Genomic DNA, 21352 nt, shown 5'->3' with positions numbered 1-21352 from the left:
ATCAATTTCCAATTACTGCTATAGTTGTTCCATTTAGAGATACAAAACCTTAGTATCTGGAGATGGTAAATACTCAAAAACACAATAATACAATGTACAAAATAAAGTTACTTTACAACAGAAGCCTCTTTAAACACATGAATGAAATGTTGCTAATTTAAAAAAATAAATCTTATAAAAGGTCTTACTTGTGTTTATGGTCAAAAACTCATTAAACACTTTCACTGCTCAGCCAATACACTCTTGGCACTATTGACAGACCTGTTATACTGTTACATGCAACATGCAGAAACCAATGGATTGCCATAACAGCAGTGGTCTTAGAACTTATTGGCTATTGTAAATCTTGTAAATCTGAATATAAATCATTAATACAAATTAAAAACAGTAGCAGTCCAAGTCTCAGAAGTACTTCACTAATGATGTCAACTCATGTGGAACACTCTACCTGTCCTCTTTGTCTTTGGTTGTTTAACCAACTTGAAGTTGAGTTTTGTAAGTTACTTGTGATGCCAAAAACGTCTAGATTCAGATTTAGTCTCTGGTATTGAATTTAACTAAAGACTCTTTGAAAATCTAAGTAAGTTGTGTTGCATGCAAAACCCACTACACTTTCAACATAAGAATAGGTTAAATGCACAGAATTCTGTGTGAACTGTGGCTTATTAAGTTACCTGTGAATAATCAATTGGCCCAGTGTGTGTCGGTATAATTTTGAGTCTGAATGTTCCCTGTGATGGACTGAGTGGTTTACTCATATTTACACTTTATGCTTGTTGCAATTAGGATAGCCTACAACTCCATGTGACACAATGGATGAATTGATGGATGGAAACATGTATGGAACACTGCATAATGTATATACTTGTATTATCTAATATGGAGAATCTTTAAATTACAAATTCAAAGACTCAGAACACTAACTGCAAAACTACAAGATTGCCTATTGATTTTACAGGTTAAGTGACATTTAGTGGTGTCTTTCTGTGACATATGAGAAACAAAAAATCTATGTACGTCAATGAAATCTTGTTGAGACATTAAGAAAGCAGCATAGCACATACTTAACAAATACACATGCTGTAGACAGTGAAAAAACACGTAAAAGTAATTCACATGCTTCATATCTTTAATAGTTCAAGCCTACATTCCTAACATGCTCTCTGATGGCTCACTCAGTAAACATGCAGCACCCACAGCACAGTGAGTCACACTAATGGAGTCACATTATGGATGAATGGAGCCGCTAAGATGCTTTTCTAATTAACCTTCAGCATTGTCTACGAAGCAAAGCATGCCAGTCTTCAGGTAGCTAAGATTCTACATGTTCAGTTCATGGATTTTATTTGGATGCTGAGATGAATAATGCCAAAGAAAGGGTAAAGAAGACAATGGAGTCAGATGAAGAAAGTAGAAGTAAATGGAGAATGTGTATACAGTTAGGTCCCTAAATATTTGGACAGAGACCACTTTTTTCTAATTTTGGTTCTGTACATTACCACAATGAATTTGAAATGAAACAACTCAGATGCAGTTGAAGTGCAGACTTTCAGCTTTAATTCAGTGGGGTGAACAAAACGATTGCATAAAAATGTGAGGCAACTAAAGTATTTTTTTTAACACAATCCCTTTATTTCAGGGCTCAACAGTAATTGGACAAATTAAATAACTGGAAATAAAATGTTCATTTCTAATACTTGGTTGAAAACCCTTTGCTGGCAATGACAGCCTGAAGTCTTGAACTCCTGGACATCACCAGATGCTGGGTTTCCTCCTTTTTAATGCTCTGCCGGGCCTTTACTGCAGCAGCTTTCAGTTGCTGTTTGTTTGTGGGCCTTTCTGTCTGAAGTTTGGTCTTCAACAAGTGACATGCCTGCTCAATTGGGTTAAGATCAGGTGACTGACTTGGCCATTCAAGAATTTTCCACTTCTTTACTTCAATAAACTCCTGGGTTGCTTTGGCTGTATGTTTTGGGTCATTGTCCATCTGTATCATGAAACGCCACCCAATCAATTGCACTGCATTTAGCTGGATTTGAGCAGACAGTATGTCTCTGAACACCTCAGAATTCATTCGGCTGCTTCTGTCCTGTGTCACATCATCAATAAACACTAGTGTCCCAGTGCCACTGGCAGTCATGCACGCCCAAGCCATCACACTGCCTGACTCCACCGTGTTTTACAGATGATGTGGTATGCTTTGGATAATGAGCTGTTCCACGCCTTCTCCATACTTTTTTCTTGTCATCATTCCGGTAGAGGTTGATCTTGGTTTCATCTGTCTAAAGAATGTTTTTCCAGAACTGTGCCGGCTTTTTTAGATGTTTTTTAGCAAAGTCCAATCTAGCTTTTCTATTCTTGAGGCTTATGAGTGGCTTGCACCTTGCAGTGCACCCTCTGTATTTACTTTTATGCAGTCTTCTCTTGATGGTAGACTTGGATATCGATATGCCTACCAAGCCCTGGAGAGTGTTGTTCACTTGGTGGGCTGTTGTGAAGGGGTTTCTCTTCACCATGGAAATGATTTTGCGATCATCCACCACTGTTGTCTTCCGTGGACGTCCAGGTCTTTTTGCGTTGCTGAGTTCACCAGTGCTTCCTTTCTTTCTCAGGATGTACCAAACTGTAGATTTTGCCACTCGTAATATTGTAGCAATTTCTCGGATGGGTTTTTTCTGTTTTCGCAGCTTAAGGATGGCTTCTTTCACCTGCATGGAGACCTCCTTTGACCACATGTGGTCTGTTCACAGAAAAATCTTCCACATGCAAGCACCACACCTCAAATCAACCCCAGGTCTTTTATCTGCTTAATTGATAAGGACATAACGACGGACTTGTACATACCTTCCCGTGAAATAGCCTTTGAGTCAATTGTCCAATTACTTTTGAGGCCCTGAAATGAAGGGATTGTGTTCAAAAAATGCTTTAGTTGCCTCACATTTTTATGCAATCGTTTTATTCACCCCACTGAATTAAAGCTGAAAGTCTGCACTTCAACTGCATCTGAGTTGTTTCATTTCAAATTCATTGTGGTATGTACAGAACCAAAATTAGAAAAACGGTGTCTCTGTCCAAATTTTTATGGACCTAACTGTATATATATATATATTCACACAGTATATATAATAAATGATTTGCATTGGGTATGACAAGGATGGATAGGATTACAGCGAGTACATTAGAGGGTCAGGTCAGGTTGGATGGTTTGGAGACAAAGTTACAGAGATTGCTTTGCTTTGGACATGTGCAGAGGAGAGATGCTGAGTATATTGGGACAAAGATGTTAAGGATAGATCTGCCAGGGAAGAGGAGAAGAGGAAGGCCTAAGATAAGGTTTATGGATGTGGTGAGAGAGGACATGCAGGTGATGGGTGTGACAGAACAAGATGCACAGGACAGATGCATACAGATACACACGCTGATACAGCAAATTGCTGCACCCACCACATGACAAATCAACACAGATATATAATAAATGCTAACTTCACATTTAAAATCCATGCTCTTTTTTACTATCTCATACAAATGGATTTTTATATAGGCAACACAAGGGCACAGTGGTTAATGCAGCTACGGGAGACTAAGATCAAATCCATGGCACTGTCTCAGTCGGTCTGCATATTCTCATAAAGTCCAAATATTTGAACCATCATGAAAACCCGCAGATTCTGTTTTACTGAGAGTTAAACTGAGAGAAAGTTGCTAATCACATTATGGTGTACATGAAAGCTTGCAAATTGCAAGTTAAACTTATCCAGAAAAACACTGCTGAAAGGCAGCATAGTAGTAATATGTGGACAATGGAAGGAAAGAATGTTGCACTGGCAATTCGCAGAGACAATATGTATCATACAAACATGTCTAGATGTTACTCTAAAAGACTTATTCTTTTTAAAAGGTTGATACAGAGCTGCATTAGAAGGTCTTTTTATTTTGAAATACCTATCCTGTTCAAATGACTTTTAAACATCTGCTTTATATAGACCTTGCACACTTCAGATCTGTATATCAGTCTGTTTTTGTCCCCTAAGCTCTAAAGCTAGAATAAAGTCAGGCAAAGTCTTTCTTGGTAGAACTGGGCGCAAAACAAAAAAAACAAACTTTCATGGAACATGTTAACAACTGCAGTGTATACTCACATGCACAAGTAAACACTCATTCATCTTGTGTCAGTTTGGAGAAAGAATTGTGAATACTTGGGTGGAAAAAACCCAGATACAGGGAGAATGTTAAAAAATACACACAGATATTAACCAGGTTAAGAAATTAATTCAGGCCCTTGGCACAGGGAGGAGAAAGCAGTAACATCTGAGCCACGATACAGTCAAATTCAAGCAGATGGAATGTTAAAAACAAACCCATGGCCATCTCCTTAGCTCTCCAGTGCCATTTCTACTTTACTTCTAGTAAGGCCACTAACATAAGTCACAAAATATTCTCTCAGAGCAAGAACATGAAACCTCACCATAAATTATTGTTAGATTTACACCAGCTTTTAAAAAGCACACTTCACCCACCATGATCTGGAAGGGCCACAGAACAGGAGAAGTACTTGGATTTTACATATCTGTGCTTAACTTATTACAAAGACCACAGATTTCCATTGGGTTGTCTTCTCCAAAATATTTATCAGTCAATTGTGTTGCTTTCCTTCTCTCTGTTGTATAATCTATGTATTTTCGTTGTACTGTTTCTGTGACTATTATTTGCACATTAATGGTTGAATTATAATGGCTCGTGATGGGCTGTATAGCACTCCAAGCAATCTTTAAGAAAAAGTAAGTTAACTGAAAAATAAAACTTTACAGAAGTTGCTTTGCCATTGCATTTTCCCAGCTCAATCCAAAGCAGGGACTGGACTGAACATACAAAATCTGACAAACATCGGAGTGTTTCTTTGTATATTTCAGATAGCAGCTAAAAAATACAGCGTGACATAACAGAGCAGTGGTTAGCATTGCTGCCACATATCCCCACTGGATGTTTGCGCATTCTCCCATAAGTTTGTGTGGATGTTTCTCTGTGTAGCCTAATTTTCTTTCCTCATCCCACAAACAGCCATGTTGGGTTAATAAATGATTCCAAATTAGCTCTATACGGGTTTGAGCTTGAGCAAGCTCTGTAACAGACTAGCCACCCAGAGCTGGTTTCTGCTTCTAGGACCGACTCTGCGCCACCCAACCTGCCTCTTTCATGATCCATGTATTGGATTAAATTAGTTTAAGGCTGTTATGCTATGCTACTCCATATATTCATGGGGATAAGTACATTAAAAGGATGCAGCACTTTTTAAAATATAAGTAGCAAACAACATATGGAAATTTGTACTTACTGTACTATATATCTTGCTGTGGTGCTGGGTACTTCTTCAGAAGTAGCAGAAGAAGAAGGGTAGAATGTGAGATTCTGACACAATACAACAGGAACGCTTTGGCTAAGAGAGTAAACCCAGACAGAAAATTGAAGAAAATCAAATGTAGTGAGCGTTGTGTGTTGGGCTAACAACTCCACCCTCTAAAAATTACCATGAACTGATAAAAGCGCTGTGGATGTATAATAGAACCTTGGCAAGTAGTACACACTAACCATTTCAAAGTAGTGACATAGAATGCTTAGACAATGCTGGCAAGACCTTGTGAAAGGACAGAAGTGGCAAGTAGGGCACTGAAACTTGAACTTAGTCTTGAAGAAATCAGCTGGTGAGGAAGAGGGCCAAATGATAAACAGGAATAGTGGTCCAAGGAGAACCAAAGTTAGCATGGGTTTTCTTTGGCCATTTCAGAACATGGATATCTCCTGTAAATAAAATACTAAATCAAGCTGATCATGTTTTGGTGAATGCTTGCCACTCCACCTCAGACATCAACGTGAGGAGCAGAAGAGGGCCAAACAGTAATTATGACTACTACAGTGCCGTGCACAGTGTGCTGCTTGATGAGACCTTATAGCCAACTTCACACAGCTAGAAAGGTTTTATTGAAGTGATGTTTAGATTCAATAGGGCTGGCAGCAATTAAGCTTCAGTGTGTCTACTGTAATTTAACCCGTTGTCATTTACATTAGGCACATTAGTTGACAGAGTGACTAAGGAGGCAGTTACTTTTTCACAATGGTGATACCGGGGTTGGTGAACTGCTTTCATTCAATAAATCAAATTATCATTTAAAAACTGGGTATTGTGTTTACTCAGGCCTCAGGTCGATGATCGACTTTGTGGTCGTGTCGTTGGACTTGTGGCCATATGTCTTGGACACTCTGGTGAAGAGAGGGGCGGAGCTGTCAACTGATCACCACCTGGTGGTGAGTTGGCTTCGATGGTAGGGGAAGATGCCGGTCAGTCCTGGTAGGCCCAAACGTGTTGTGAGGGTCTGATGGGAACGGCTGGCAGAGTCCCCTGTCAGAAGTAGCTTCAACTCCCACCTCCAGCAGAACTTCAACCACGTCCCAAGGGAGGTGGGGGACATTGAGTCCGAATGGGCCATGTTCTGTGCCTCTATTGTTCAGGCAGCTGACCGGAGCTGTGGCCACAAGGTGGTCGGTGCCTGTCGTGGCGGCAATCCCCAAACCCGTTGGTGGACACCGGCGGTGAGGGATGCCGTCAAGCTGAAGAAGGAGTCCTATAGGACCTTTTGTCCTGTGGGTCTCTGGAGGCAGCTCATAGGTACCGGCAGGCCAAGCGAATGCGGCCGGTTGTTGCTGAGGCAAAAACTCGGGCGTGGGAGGAGTTTGGAGAGGCCATGGAGAACGACTTTTGGACGGCTTCGAGGAGATTTTGGTCCACCATCCGGCGTCTCAAGAGGGGGAAGCAGTGCAGTGTCAACACCGTATATGGTGGGGATGGTGCGCTGCTAACCTTGACTCGGGACGTTGTGGGTCGGTGGGGGGAGTACTTCGAAGACCTCCTCAATCCCACTAACATGCCTTCCAATGAGGAAGCAGAGCCTGGGGACTCTGAGGTGGGCTCTCCCATCTCTGGGACTGAAGTCACCGAGGTGGTCAAAAAACTCCTTGGTGGCAGAGCCCCGGGGGTGGATAAGATACGCCCGGAGTTCCTTAAGGCTCTGGATGTTGTAGGACTGTCTTGGTTGACACGTCTCTGCAACATTTATATTAGGCACATTAGTTGACAGAGTGACTAAGGAGGCAGTTACTTTTTCACAAGGGTGATACCGGGGTTGGTGAACTGCTTTCATTCAATAAATCAAATTATCATTTAAAAACTGTGTACTGTGTTTACTCAAGTTGTCTTTTTGTATTATACTAAATTTGTTTGGAGGTCAGAAACAATTAAGTGTTATGAATAAGCGAACAGAAGAAACCAGGTAGGGTAGCAAATACTCTTTTGAGACACTTTACCTGGAAAATGAGGCAGTGAAGAAGATGCTGGCCACAGTGCATAGAAAAAAAACGTGGGAAGAAAAAGTAGAATAAGTATAAACTGAAAAAATGGAATATGTACTGTACAAGACTAGAAACTAATGTGGGAGAAGATGAAAATGAGAAAAGAGATACAGATTTAATGGAGAAATGGAGGAGAATATAAAAGGCAGTGAGGGAGGTAGCAGAGTATGTTATAGGAGAGAGAGAAGGAATGAGAGGAATGAGGACTGGTTTGAAGAGGAATGTAGACAGACCATACTAGAGAAGAATTTGGCCAGGCAGAGAATGTTACAGAAAGAAACTTGGAGTAATTTTGAAAGATACCAGCACTTAAGAAGGAGTGCACACAAAATATGTAGGAAGAAGAAAAAAGAATGGTATCAGAGTAAACTTACAAAGATAGAAGAATTCATACAGCAAAGCATGACCAGAAACGTCTCAGCAGAAGCAAACAGAATAAAGGGAGGTTTCTTGACTAGGATTGAGAATGATTTGCAGAAGAGTAACAGACAGTAAAGAAATTGGCTGGAATTTTAGATACCTAATCAACTGGGCTTCAGATCGATAAAAACTACAGAAACAATGAAATGTAAGAAATCTGAAGAGGGAAGCTAGGAAATTGTGTAAAGGTGCCTTCATTCCAGTAAGTTGAGATTGTTGTATGAAAAATGAAGAACAATTAAGCACCTGGAGAGGATAGCTGGTGGCACAATTTATAAAGTTTTACAAAATCACACATGAATTACATCAGCTTATATCAACAGTATGGAAAGTGAAATCACACCAGGAAGCTGGAAAGATAGAATGTGAATATTATAGGGATATTATATTATTAAGTATTGTCTATAACATCCTATCTATAATGATGACTAAAAGAATGAAAACATATGCTGAAGATATTTTGGGTGTGTATCAGTTTTGTCCTAACAGATATTTGTCATTAGACACTTGTCATTTGTCAACTACAATTTATTAACATCAAACAGGCCATCAACAGTGTGAGCTGGCATGAACTGTACAGTGTGCTGAGAAGGCAAGAAATCCCTCCAAAACTGAGAAAATGAATCAAAAACTCTATGAGAGGTGCAAAAGCAAAGGTCAATGTGGGGAACACGACAAGTGAATCCAATGCTGGAGTGAAGCAAGGGAATGGGCTTTCTAAAATTACATACAGCATTATAAATAAAGCTGATCAAAGAGGTATGGTATTTATGAAAACCAGCCAGATTTATGCATATGCAGATGATAACAGTAATAGTTGTGAGGAATGTGACCACCCATGAAGAAGATATGAGAACATGGAAAAAGAAGTGATATAAATTGGCCTTAGGGTTAGAAGATGTCTACCTCAGCAAACCAAAGAGGCCCTGAAATTTGGATGGTAAGTGTATAAGGAAAATATAGAAAATGGCAATGCACCAGAAATTTGTAGATGTATAAGAATCAACTCATTATGAGAATTACAAAGTTTAAAACATAAAAAAGATTAATGTTGCTGATTGTCACATAGAGGTCAAAAGTATGGTCTCTTACAACAGCAAATGTCAATGAAGTAAGATCTTATGAATGAAAGCTCTGCATAGAATCTATGGACCAACAAGGGAAAGTGGCAACTGGAGAATAGAGTACATTACGAAATTCATTGAGCTGATGCTTTAAAAAGTCCCAGAGGATACAGTAGCTAAGGCATTTTGAAGGAATGTCGAATGTATTTAATTGGAAAGAGGTGTAAGTGCATAGGACAATCGCCATTGAGCAGTGGGAGCAGGCACAGTCAATCTCCTGCATCACAAGAAAGAACACCTTACAAAACAAAGTAAAGCGATCAAAGTGGTGTTACCTACACTCAGTAGTCTATTATTGTACACAAGGATATCTAATATTTGAATATTTGAGAAAACTACTGAAAAAATACTTAAAGCATTAAACAAGTTTAGTCTGATCTATTTCCAGAACCTTGTAAGAGTACTTATTATTGTTTTGTATGTTCACATAATTTTACTTGCATTTAATAATGTGTAAGATTTCTCAGCTTTTGCTGTAATGGAAACTTGGCATGAAGCTCTTTGAGATATTCACTATTTTAAACGTGTAGTCTAGATGTCTTTTGAGATTTGTTTCTACTGTTCCCCCTAATATCAGTATTGTAAAACCGACAAGTATGTGATTAGTAATGATTTGCAGAATGGGTTGAAAGTATCTGAAACAACCTACACGTTTGTACTTAAAACTTCCTTAGCAGTCATTTTCAAATTATATGTCCATACAATTTCTCTTTCGTATGTAGTTAGCTTTACCTGGCTTTTTTCCTAATTTCAATTCTGGTATCGAGAGTACTAATGCTATTTAATTACTGTCTACACCTTGGTATATTCAGTTGCTGAGTATTCATGATTTGTTTCCTATTGATTTGGCATTTCGGCCGGACACAGCCAGAAGAGGTAACGTGGGTCCTCCTTCCCATGGGCTCACCACCTATGGGAGGGGCCAAGGAGGTCGGGTACAGTGTGAGTTGGGTGGTGGCCGGCGGGACCTTGGCGGTCTGATCCTCGGCTACAGAAACTGGCTCTTGGGACGTGGAATGTCACCTCTCTGAAGGGGAAGGAGCCTGTGCTAGTGCGCGAGGTCGAAAGGTTCTGGCTAGATATAATCAGGCTCACCTCGACGCACAGCTTGGACTCTGGAACCAATCTCCTTGAGAGGGGCTGGACTCTCTACCACTCTGGAGTTGCTCCCGGTGAGAGGCGGCAAGCAGGTGTGGGCATACTTATTGCCCCCCGACTTGGAGCCTGTGCATTGGGGTTTACCCCGGTGGACGAGAGGGTGGCCTCCCTCCGCCTTCGGGTGGGGGGAAGGGTCCTGACTGTTGTTTGTGCGTATGCCGAACAGCAGTTTGGAGTGTCCACCCTTTTGGAGTCTCTGGAGGGGTGCTAGAGGGCATACCTTCTGGGATTCCCTCGTTTTGCTGGGAGACTTCAATGCTCATGTGGGCAATGACAGTGAGACCTGGAAGGGCGTGATTGGGAGGAATGGCCCCGATCTGAACCCGAGCGGTGTTTTGTTATTGGACTTCTGTGCTGGTCATGGATTGTCCATAACGAACACCATGTTCAAGCATAAGGGTATTCATATGTGCACTTGGCACCAGGACACCCTAGGCCTCAGGTCGATGATCGACTTTGTGGTCGTGTCGCCGGACTTGCGCCATATGTCTTGGACACTTTCGGGTGAAGAGAGGGGCGGAGCTGTCAACTGATCACCACCTGGTGGTGAGTTGGCTTCGATGGTGGGGGAAGATGCCGGTCAGACCTGGTAGGCCCAAACGTGTTGTGAGGGTCTGCTGGGAACGGCTGGCAGAGTCCCCTGTCAGAAGTAGCTTCAACTCCCACCTCCGCAGAACTTCAACCACGCCCCGAGGGAGGTGGGGACATTGAGTCCGAATGGGCCATGTTCCATGCCTCTATTGTTCAGGCAGCTGACCGGAGCTGTGGCCACAAGGTGGTCGGTGCCTGTCGTGGCGACAATCCCCAAACCTGTTGGTGGACACCGCGTGGAGGGATGCCGTCAAGCTGAAGAAGGAGTCCTATAGGACTTTTTTGTCCTGTGGGTCTCTGGAGGCAGCTGATAGGTACCAGCAGGCCAAGCGGAATGCGGCTTCGGTTGTTGCTGAGGCAAAAACTCGGGCATGGGAGGAGTTTGGAGAGGCCATGGAGAACGACTTTGGACGGCTTCGAGGAGATTCTGGTCCACCGTCCGGCGTCTCAAGAGGGGGAAGCAGTGCAGTGTCAACACTGTATATGGTGGGGATGGTGTGCCGCTAACCTCGACTGGGGCGCTGGGTCGGTGGGGGAGTACTTCAAGACCTACTCAATCCCACTAACATGCCTTCCAATGAGGAAGCAGAGCCTGGGGACTCTGAGGTGGGTTCTCCCATCTCTGGGACTGAAGTCACCGAGGTGGTCAAAAAACTCCTTGGTGGCAGGGCCCCGGGGTGGATGAGATACCGAGTTCCTTAAGGCTCTGGATGTTGTAGGACTGTCTTGGTTGACACGTACCTGCAACATCGCATGGACATCGGGGACAGTGCCTCTGGAATAGCAGACCGGAGGGTGTGTTCCAACTACAGAGGGATCACACTCAGCCTCCCTGGAAAAGTCTATTCGGGGGTTCTGGAGAGGAGGGTCCGTCAGATAGTCGAACCTCGGATTCAGGAGGAACAGTGTGGTTTTCGTCCTGGTTGGAACAGTGGACCAGCTCTACACCCTTAGCAGAATCCTGGAGGGTGCATGGGAGTTTGCCCAACCAGTCTACATGTGTTTTGTGGACTTGGAAAAGGCGTTCGACCGTGTCCCTCGGGGAATCCTGTGGGGGGTGCTCCAGGAGTATGGGGTACCGGACCCCCTGATAAGAGCTGTTCGGTCTCTGTACAACCAGTGTCAGAGTTTGGTCCACATTGCCGGCAGTAATTCGAGCCCGCTTTCCAGTGAGAGTTGGACTCCGCCAGGGCTGCCCTTTGTCACCAATTCTGTTCATAACTTTTATGGACAGAATTTCTAGGCACAGCCAGGGTGTTGAAGGGGTCCAGTTTGGTGGACTCAGGATTGGGTCACTGCTTTTTGCAGATGATGTTGTCCTGTTTGCTTCATCAGGCCGTGATCTTCAGCTCTTCTGGATCGGTACGCAGCTGAGTGTGAAGTGGCTGGGATGAGAATCAGCACCTCCAAATCCGAGAGCATGGTCCTCAGCCGGAAAAGGGTGGAGTGCCCTCTCAGGGTTGGGGGAGAGATCCTGCCCCAAGTGGAGGAGTTTAAGTATCTCGGGTCTTGTTCACGAGTGAGGGAAGAATGGAGCGTGAGATCGATAGGTGGAATGGTGCGGCATCCGCAGTGATGCGGGCTCTACATCGGTCTGTCGTGGTGAAAAAGGAGCTGAGCCGTAAGGCTCGATCTACGTTCCTACCCTCACCTATGGTCATGAGCTATGGGTAGTGACTGAAAGAACGAGATCGCGAATACAAGAGGCTGAAATGAGTTTCCTCCGCAGGGTGTCTGGGCTTTCCCTTAAAGATAGGGTGAGAAGCTCAGTCATCTGGGAGGGGCTCAGAGTAGAGCCGCTGCTCCTCCGCATCGAGAGGAGTCAGATGAGGTGGCTCGGGCATCTGATCAGGATGCCTCCTGGACGCCTCCCTGGTGAGGTGTTCGGGCACGTCCAACCGGGAGGAGGCACCGGGGAAGACCCAGGACACGCTGCAGGGACTATGACTCCTGGCTGGCCTGGGAACACCTTGGGATTCTCCCGGAAGAACTGGAAGAAGTGGCCGGGGAGAGGGAAGTCTGGGCCTCTCTGCTTAAGCTGCTGCCCCCCGACCCGACCTCGGATAAGCGGAAGAGGATGGATGGATGGATAATTTGGCATGTATTATGCAATGTTGTATCAGTATCTAATATCTGTGTTCTGTATCTTGCATCTAATGATCTTTTAATAGCGCGTGTGAATATATATTCTGAATATATAAAATAAGATGTAGTGAGTGATTAATGAAATTTTGAATATAGCAATACAGTATATCAAATTCGTGACAGCTTTTGATGGCACAGATTACTTTCTAATTATGGTGTTACAAAATAATGCAGATTTTTAATAATACATAAGTGGCATATGATTCTGCTTTGGTAATATCTTTTAGCAGTAGAATTTTGTTCTGCCAGTGAAGTAACAGTATTATTCATTGGCACTTCAAACGTATGGTATGCTGCTTTAAGGGATGATCAAAGGCAAATTAGGAGTTTATGTGGAAACTAATGGGGGTAAAATTAAGAGCATATTACATAGGCAATGGAATCTGGTGATACATCCGTGTCTCATCTTTAAGCTACAGGTTTCAAGATATACTCATCCATCCATTATTATACATCCATCCATCCATTATCTAACCCGCTATATCCTAACTACAGGGTCACGGGGGTCTGCTGGAGCCAATCCCAGCCAACACAGGGCTCAAGGCAAGAAACAAACCCTGGGCAGGGCGCCTGCGCACCGTAGCAACCATTATCAAACCCGCTTAATTCAATTCAGGTTATTGATAATGATCCTGTTTTGGCCCTGGATGTGGCACTAGTTCACTGCAGGGAACATTCATGCAGAGACTTACACTTATTTATATGGGGCCAATTAAGAGTCTGCACGTTTTTGGGATGTGAGAGGACAACCAGAGTACACAAAGACAAAAACAGCACAACCATGGGAAAAACATGTAAACTCCACACAGGCAATGAATGTTCCAGGGTTCAGAGCTGTAGCACCCACCACTGTGCCAACATGTTGTTCTGGTTTGAAAATTTATTATACTGAAATAAGTAACCAGCATGTTTAAGTAAAATTATAAAAAAACAAACCCTTTCCTTTATAAAACACACTTTTGCTAAATTCTATTGATAACAAAAAAAAATGTTTTTCATTTTTAGATGGAAACAGTGATCAGGGAACATTGAAAAAGGGCATATCTTGTTAAATTTAAAATCCAGTTAAAGTCCAGATTGTGCCATTGATTTAAAAACTAACTGAAACAAAAGCAGCAGCAATAAGTGTACACTAGAACTGATTTTGGAAGTCATGTCCAAATGAAAGTAAGCTTCTGACTAATGATAACTACTGTCTTTTCTGACTCAATAGTAATAAACATTTTTGAACATCTTTTCAAGATAAATATGGATAAGAACATCATCAATAATGGTACACATTGCTTGAAGTGGGTGCATTTTTCCTGCAGATTCCTTATTGTACATGCTGAAGCTCTAATTAAAAAAATGAAGAACATTTTTATTTGCATATGAGATGCCTGCAGCTTTTCCTGTGATCAGAATATGCTCAATCTATTCATTCTTGCATGCTGAAGGCACCATTCAAAGTTCAGGCAGAAGGTGAAATTGTTAGAAATTTAATCTAGGCAAACAAAATGACAAAGTTAACCCACTTCCTTTTGTTAGCAAACAATAAACATAGGCAGGTTATATCAAGAAATAAATCTTCACAGCTGCTGAAACCCCTCAGTTAAGAGATCCTAATGTCCGTCATAGCAAAAAAACATACTCCTTGCAAGTTTCACATTCCTCCAAGCTCTTCAGCCACTTTACACCAGAAACTGTTTTTGGAATGATAAGTGAAGCCCTGAATCTATTAGACTTGACATTGTGTTGAAACCGATGGGTCATCTATACCATAAAATGACGAATGGATAACACAGTGGTTGAAAGAGTAAGGTCTTTTGTTACTTTTTACTGTTCCAATGAACACCTTTACCAAAATACTTTGCTTTTATAAAAAGCTACATTTTCAATTGTTTGCTATTAATTTCAGGAGTGACAGCCTCTGAAAACAGAGAGAATAACTAGGGAAATGTATACAACTGTCTGATCCATTATCTGTATAATTAATCTGCTAAATTCAATTTTAGAGTTGCACGGCAGTACAGCCTATCACGGAAGCATTGGCCCCAAAGCAGGAGTCAGTACTGGACACAACCTCAGTCCATTAATGGGCACACTCATCAACATATCCGTTCACATTGGTCAGATTTAAAGGTTCCAATCATCAGGTTATTTTTGATGGATGATCTTTTTCAAAAGGATTTAATTACTCTATTTACCTTTTTAATTACCTGCTTCTTTTTTTAAATGTTTCCATTTTTTTTTTAATAAAAGTGAGGAACTAAAATCACTGCTTTTATTTTTTAGAATTGTGAATGCCGTAGTTTCCGACATTCTCAGTACTCTTCTGCATGTAAGAAAAAAGAACAAGAAATGACATTTATATAGACACATTTCTCACTACTGACAGCGCTTTACATAAAAAGTGAGAAGCCACTTCTACCACCACAGATCTGTAGTATCCACCTGAATGATTCGACGGCAGCTATTTTGTGCCAGTATGCTCACCACGCATTAGCTATTAGGTGGTGAAGGGGTGAAAGAGATACAGTAGTTAGCCAATTACGGACAGGAGATGATTGGGGGGCCGTGACAGACCATTTAGCCTGGCTTCAGCATTTACAGTTGGAGCAAAATTTTAGATGTTCTCATTTGGGTAGGGTGCAGGACTGAATTGAGGCATAAACAAGCTAAAAAAGCCACAGTTCAAAGCCTAGGAGTCTGAATGGTTTTGTCAAAATTTCACAGTCCATTAGATTTGTTATCATTTATTATAATTTAATATCTAAAAGTCTCAATAAATAAATGTCCATCTGTTTGGTGGTATCTTGCTAAGTTCAGTTGTTACACATCTTGGTTCTCTGTTAGCACTTGATAAATGGGACCTCTATACCAGATCTGAATCTAGGAATCAGCAGGATGTTATGAAGAGATACAAATGCTTTCTATGTAGAGCTATAATTTCTGACCATGACTTTGTGACATTATTTGTGTTCTCAAGTGATGAAAAAGAGGTATAATTATTGATGCGTTTCATATTTTTCTTTCTTTAACACCTTTGCAGAATTTCCATTTGCATGATCTATTTTTTAGCCAAAATATTATAACCATTCCCATATGAAGCAATAACAATGGCGCATGTTAAGGGCAGAGATATATTAGACTGTAAGCTGAAGTTAGTTACTTGTAGTCGAGTTGAATGCTTAGGATTATGGCAGGTATAAAAACCCAAGTGACTTTCGTAAGGGCCAAATTGTTATTGCTGGATGACCGAGTCAGAGCATTTCCAAAACAGAAAGCCTTGGGGGCTGCTCATAGTCAGTCATGGTAAGTAGCTACTGACAGTGATCTGGGGAGGGAAGAACCATGAACTGCTAACACTATATTGGGTAGAAAAGACTCAATGATGCAAGAGGACAACGAAAGCTATGTTGTCTGGTACAAACAAACAGAACAGCTACTAGGACACAATTTGCAGATAATTTTAGAGATGGTTACAGGATTAAGGTGTGAGGATACACCAGTACATTAAACACTAACCTCTGACCACCATTGAAAGTGCATACAATGGGCATACAAGCAGTGCAACTGGATCTTGCATCAATGGAAGAAGTTCACCTGGTCCGATAATTGATAATCATCGCTTCTCGACCTTTTGGCTAAGGTCAAGTGTAGTATCTGTTCTTATAAATTTAATATCTGATATGTCCCCTATCTGGGGACCATATGTTAAATTGATTTTTGGAACAGGGAGATGGAATAGGGGCTTGCTCCGTCCACTCCACGCATCAACCTGGTATTGCAGTACTTCCAGGAGCAGTGCACTTTCTCCATGTGAATTTCCCCTTGTGATTCATAAAGTATCTATGTATGTATGTATGTATCTATCTATCTATCTAATTCCCATTTTGCATAATGTGCCTGGAAGGACACATGTGCAACATTTACCTGGGGAAGAGATAGGACCAGGATGCACTACAGAAAGAAGACAATCTGTTGTTGTTGGTAGAAGGAGTGTGATGCTTTGGACAATATTCTGCTGGGAAACCTGGGTATGGGCATTTATGTGGACATTAATTTGCCACGTACCACTTAGCTAAACATTATTGTTGACCAGGTACACCTCTTCATGGTAACAGAATTACCCAGTGGAAGTTGGATTTTTTTGCATAAACAGTTTGGGAACGGTTTGAGGACCATGATGAAAAGTTTAAGGTGTTGCCCTGGCCTCCATATTTCCCATATCTCAATACAATCCACCATCTGTTGAAACAGGTTCTACATTATAACGTATAGGTGTTAGAGGATCTGCTGCTAATATCTTGGTGCCAGATACCCCTGGACACCTTCAGAGGTCTTGTACAGTCCATGCCTCAAAAAGTCGGAGCTAATTTGGCGGCACATGGAGGAACAACAGCAACCAGGTACAAACTTCAAAACTAGAACTCTAGATTGGAAAAGCAGCAGTGCAAACCACTGCTTTGCTGTTGTATTTAAAATCATTTACAAATAAGCATATTAGTGATTACAATAACTTGAGATTTTTCAACTTACATTTAAAATGCACCTCTAGCACATCTGCTTTCTTATTTTCGTATTGACCATTATTGTACAATTTTGGCATTTTTTTTACGTTTTTGCTTGATTTCACATTTTTTCACTCCAGGGTGGTTTTTTTTAGCCATAGTTTACATGTTTGCTTCAAGCAGCCCAAAATGGTTTCTACTCTATATCTGTATATAGAGTAGAAATTGTACAATTATAATGTTCATGGTTCTGGCTGTCTGTGTTTAAAACATATCCTGTTAAACCTCATACATAAGGAATTTGCACAATGATATCTTTTTTGGATGTTTTCCAGGTAGTCATGATTTTCTCAGATATGAATGCTCCCATAAGTTGTACTGGCCTGAGTAGGCAAGATGAAAATTACTGCAGCAATGTGCAGTCAGTCATATATATACTGTATATACAATAGGAAGGATATACTTTATTGACAGTTCTCCTTCGCTATTACTGTAATAAAATATTTTTTCTGTAGGGAGAACAGTTTGCAGCAATAGTCATCGTACAAATGATAAACATGTTCAGATTACTGTATGCAAACTACATTAAATTTTACTTTAGACAACTGAATGAAATTATAATAATATCTCACTTGAGTCAACCTGTGGAATTAGTTTTAGCAAATAAAATAACATGTCATACAATGTAAACTTCAAAGATGGCAAGTATTTTAAAGATTGCACTTATACTGTTCATATTATTTTTAAATTGAAAAATCAAACAACATTTCCAACATTAAGTGTGACCCATTGTGACCAAGTGTTATGTTGCTATTATGTGCAATTGATCGATGGAATAAATCTGATGAAATTAAGTTCTTTTAAGAATGATTTCTATTTTGATGAGTACTTATAAATACTCTGCATTGTTTTTAATATCTAACATAATAAGAGGTATAAAAAGGGTGACTGGACAGATCCCAGCAAATATAGGCTGGTAAGCTTAATGTGCATCACAGGTAAATTAATGTAAGGAATAATTAAGGGAAAGAATTGAGCAACACATGGCAAGAAAAGGAGTTTTACTGAACAGTCAGCGTTGGTTCAGAAAAGTGAGGTTATGTTTTACCAATAATCTGGAATTCTACGTGGAAGCAACAAAAGGATACGATCAGAGAGGTATTATTTATCTGGACTTTCATAAAGAATTTGATAAGGTGCCATATGAGAAGTTGGGCATCAAACTAAAAGAAGTGGGCGTTGTTTGTAGATGGGTGCAAAATTGGCTCAGAAACAGGGAACAGACAATCCCTAAAAGAATCGACTGATGTTAAAAGTGGTGTTCCACAGGGGTCAGCATTATTCTTAATATATATAAATGTTTGGATAGGAATATAAGAAGCAAGCTGCTTAAATTTGCAGATGATTCCAAACTAGGTGAACTGGCAGATAATGTAGAAGCCGCTGAATCATTACAGAAGGACTTGGACAGCATACAGGCTTGGTCAGATTTGTTTCAGATGAAATTTAATGTAAGTATAAATGTAAAATATTACATATAGGAAGTAAAATGTTAGGACTGAGAGGTCTGAAAATTGAAAACACACTTTATGAGAAGGATTTAGGAGTCATAGTGGACTCTACATTAATAGACAGTGTTCAGAAGCCATTGAAGATAGCTAACATAATGTTGGGTTATATAGTGCCCTAATGTGTAGAGTACAAGTCCAAGGAGGCTATGCCCAAGTCTTATAATGTACTTGTGAGGCCTCATCCAAAGTACTTGTGCAGTTTTGGTCTCCAGGCTACAAAAAGGACACAGCAGCGCTAGAAAAGGTCCAGAGAAGAGCGACTAGGCTTATTTCAAGGCTGCAGGGGATGAATTATGAGGAAAGATTAAAGAGATGAGACTTTTCAGTTCAAGCAAAGGAAGATTAAGAGGAGACCTGACAAAAGTGTTTAAAATTATAAGGTAACTTGCAAAATACCAACACTTCGCAGCGGAGAAGTATTGTGTTAAAGAAGTTATGAGAAAGAAAAGGAAACATTTTAAAAATAACGTAACATGATTGTCAATGTAATTGTTTTGTCACTGTTATGAGTGTTGCTGTCATCAAGGATTTGATTATCATTATTTCTTTCAATCAGGTTTGTATTTGGAGGACGTGTTGTGTTCAAGTTACATTCCGCGTTTGTCAACCATTAAAGATAACAGGTTTCATTCATCGAAGTGTTCACTACCCAAATCGCTACTTGTGAATCTAAGATGTTTAACAGGCATTCCCGGTATTAACTTGTGGATTTGCCTGCGAATATTTAGCGGCAGCGTGTTATGAACTTGTGGAATTGCCTGCGAGTATTTGGCGGCAGAGTGTCTATTAACTTGTGGATTTTTCTGCAAGTATTTGGCGGCAGCGTCACAAATTTGTTTCCGTCTAGCTGCATCAGAAAATGTACCACGACGTCTGACACACCTTCTTTTTACTGTTTTCTTATGGCTTGAATTGCTGCTGTCATAATCAGTTTGAGTTTCATGGGCTGTTTCAATTACGCTAATATTTGCAGGACTTGTGTTGAAGTGACATTTGGCATCTGTCAAGCGTTGTAAGCATACATCCGGCTTCATTGATAACTTCGCATCCAGCTTTTGAGAGTTGAAACATTCATAAACATCAAAGTGTCCACTACTGAAATCGTCACCTGTGAATCTTAAGATGTTTAAGAGGCATTGGCAGTTGTCGAAAGGTGTAAAATATTTGGCCATTTCGGTACACTTGAAAGCGACACCGGAACAATTCAGTGGCAGCCATCAACTCACATACAGAACCATAGGTGAAGGGCTTAAGCATTTCACTCTTATAGTGCCCCCGTGTAGTATAATTATCTCCTGTAACGTCATCAGTCCACACCTCGAACCTGTCCTAGTCATTCAATACATAAGACACAATGTTCCTCCGGGTATCAAGATTGAGCCTGATATGGCCGTGCAATATGTAACACAGAGGATGGAAAAGGTAGGCGCCATTTCCGGGCATGGAAAGCACTCGGTAAGTGACAGTTCTTTGATTGATGGTAATCACCTCGATAGACATGTTAATGGGGGTATGGTTGGAACAATAAAGGAAATGGGTACCTGAACAATGTAAACTTCAAGTCAAAAATACATATACAATAACTTATCCATCCATCCATTTTCTAACCCACTGAATCCGAATAGGGTCACGGGGGTCCGCTGGAGCCAATCCCAGCCAACACAGGGCACAAGGCAGGAACCAATCCTGGGCAGGGTGCCAACCCACCGCAGTATACAATAACTATAATCGTAATAAACGAACAATAAAACAGCGGAGAAGCTGTGGATTAAATAAAAAAGCTGCAGTTATCAGCAAGGAGACATGAATACGTGGCGAAGCAAGGAAGGGAATGAAGAGACCGGAGCGACGGACAGCCTTATATGGGCAGGCAGCCAATTACGTGGGAAGCGTGGAGATGGGGGACGCAACTCCACCTCACACGGCGACCGAGCTGCAGGCTATGGATGTATATATGTATGTAAGTAGGATTCAGTTATGACCGTTACGCGTAGAATTTCAAAATGAAACTTGCTTAACTGTTCTAAGTAAGCTGTAAGGAATGAGCCTGTCAAATTTCAGCCTTCTACCTACACGGGAACTTGGAGAATTAATGATAAGTGTGTCAGTGAGGTCTTTGCCTTTTTTTAGTATAGATTAGCACGGTGGGTCGAGACTGTCATTTTAAAGTAAGTTTATCAAGAACACAGGGGCATAGTTGGAAACTTGTTAGGGATAAATTCTGCAAAAACATCAGGAAGTTTTTCTTTACACAGAGACCCACAGACACTTGGAATAAGTGACCAAGTAGAAGTGGTAGGCGGTAGGACTTTAGGGACTTTCAAAACTTGACTTGATGTTATTTTAGAAGAATTAAGTGGATACAACTGGCAAACTTTGTTGGGATGAATGGCCTGTTCTTGTCTAGACTGTTATAATAATTAAGTGGTACACTGAAGTCATTTTATAT

General features: G+C 41.1%; 1 protein-coding gene and 1 non-coding gene across 6 annotated transcripts in view; one reads left to right on the top strand and one right to left on the bottom strand.

Moving 5' to 3' along the window:
- The window catches only part of stau2 (staufen double-stranded RNA binding protein 2), a 356944-nt gene that overhangs the window by 8676 nt on the left and 326916 nt on the right, over nucleotides 1–21352 (bottom strand). For 3 of the 5 annotated variants that reach the window (XM_039754429.1, XM_039754432.1, XM_039754430.1), the window contains one exon: nucleotides 5333–5434. The exons of the other annotated variants lie outside the window; for them this stretch is intronic. In XM_039754429.1, coding sequence (XP_039610363.1) covers nucleotides 5333–5434 — 102 coding nt within the window. The remainder of the gene's footprint in view (nucleotides 1–5332; nucleotides 5435–21352) is intronic. 5 annotated transcript variants of the gene reach the window in all.
- On the top strand, nucleotides 16446–16636 carry LOC120530418. Its single transcript, XR_005633960.1, has one exon. It is a non-coding gene; the product is annotated as a U2 spliceosomal RNA (small nuclear RNA).

This window comes from Polypterus senegalus, chromosome 5 (assembly GCF_016835505.1).
Source record: "Polypterus senegalus isolate Bchr_013 chromosome 5, ASM1683550v1, whole genome shotgun sequence".
Classification (NCBI taxonomy): Eukaryota; Metazoa; Chordata; class Cladistia; order Polypteriformes; family Polypteridae; genus Polypterus; species Polypterus senegalus.
Note: the sequence above shows the minus strand (reverse complement) of the source record. Positions and strands in the feature narration are given on the sequence as shown.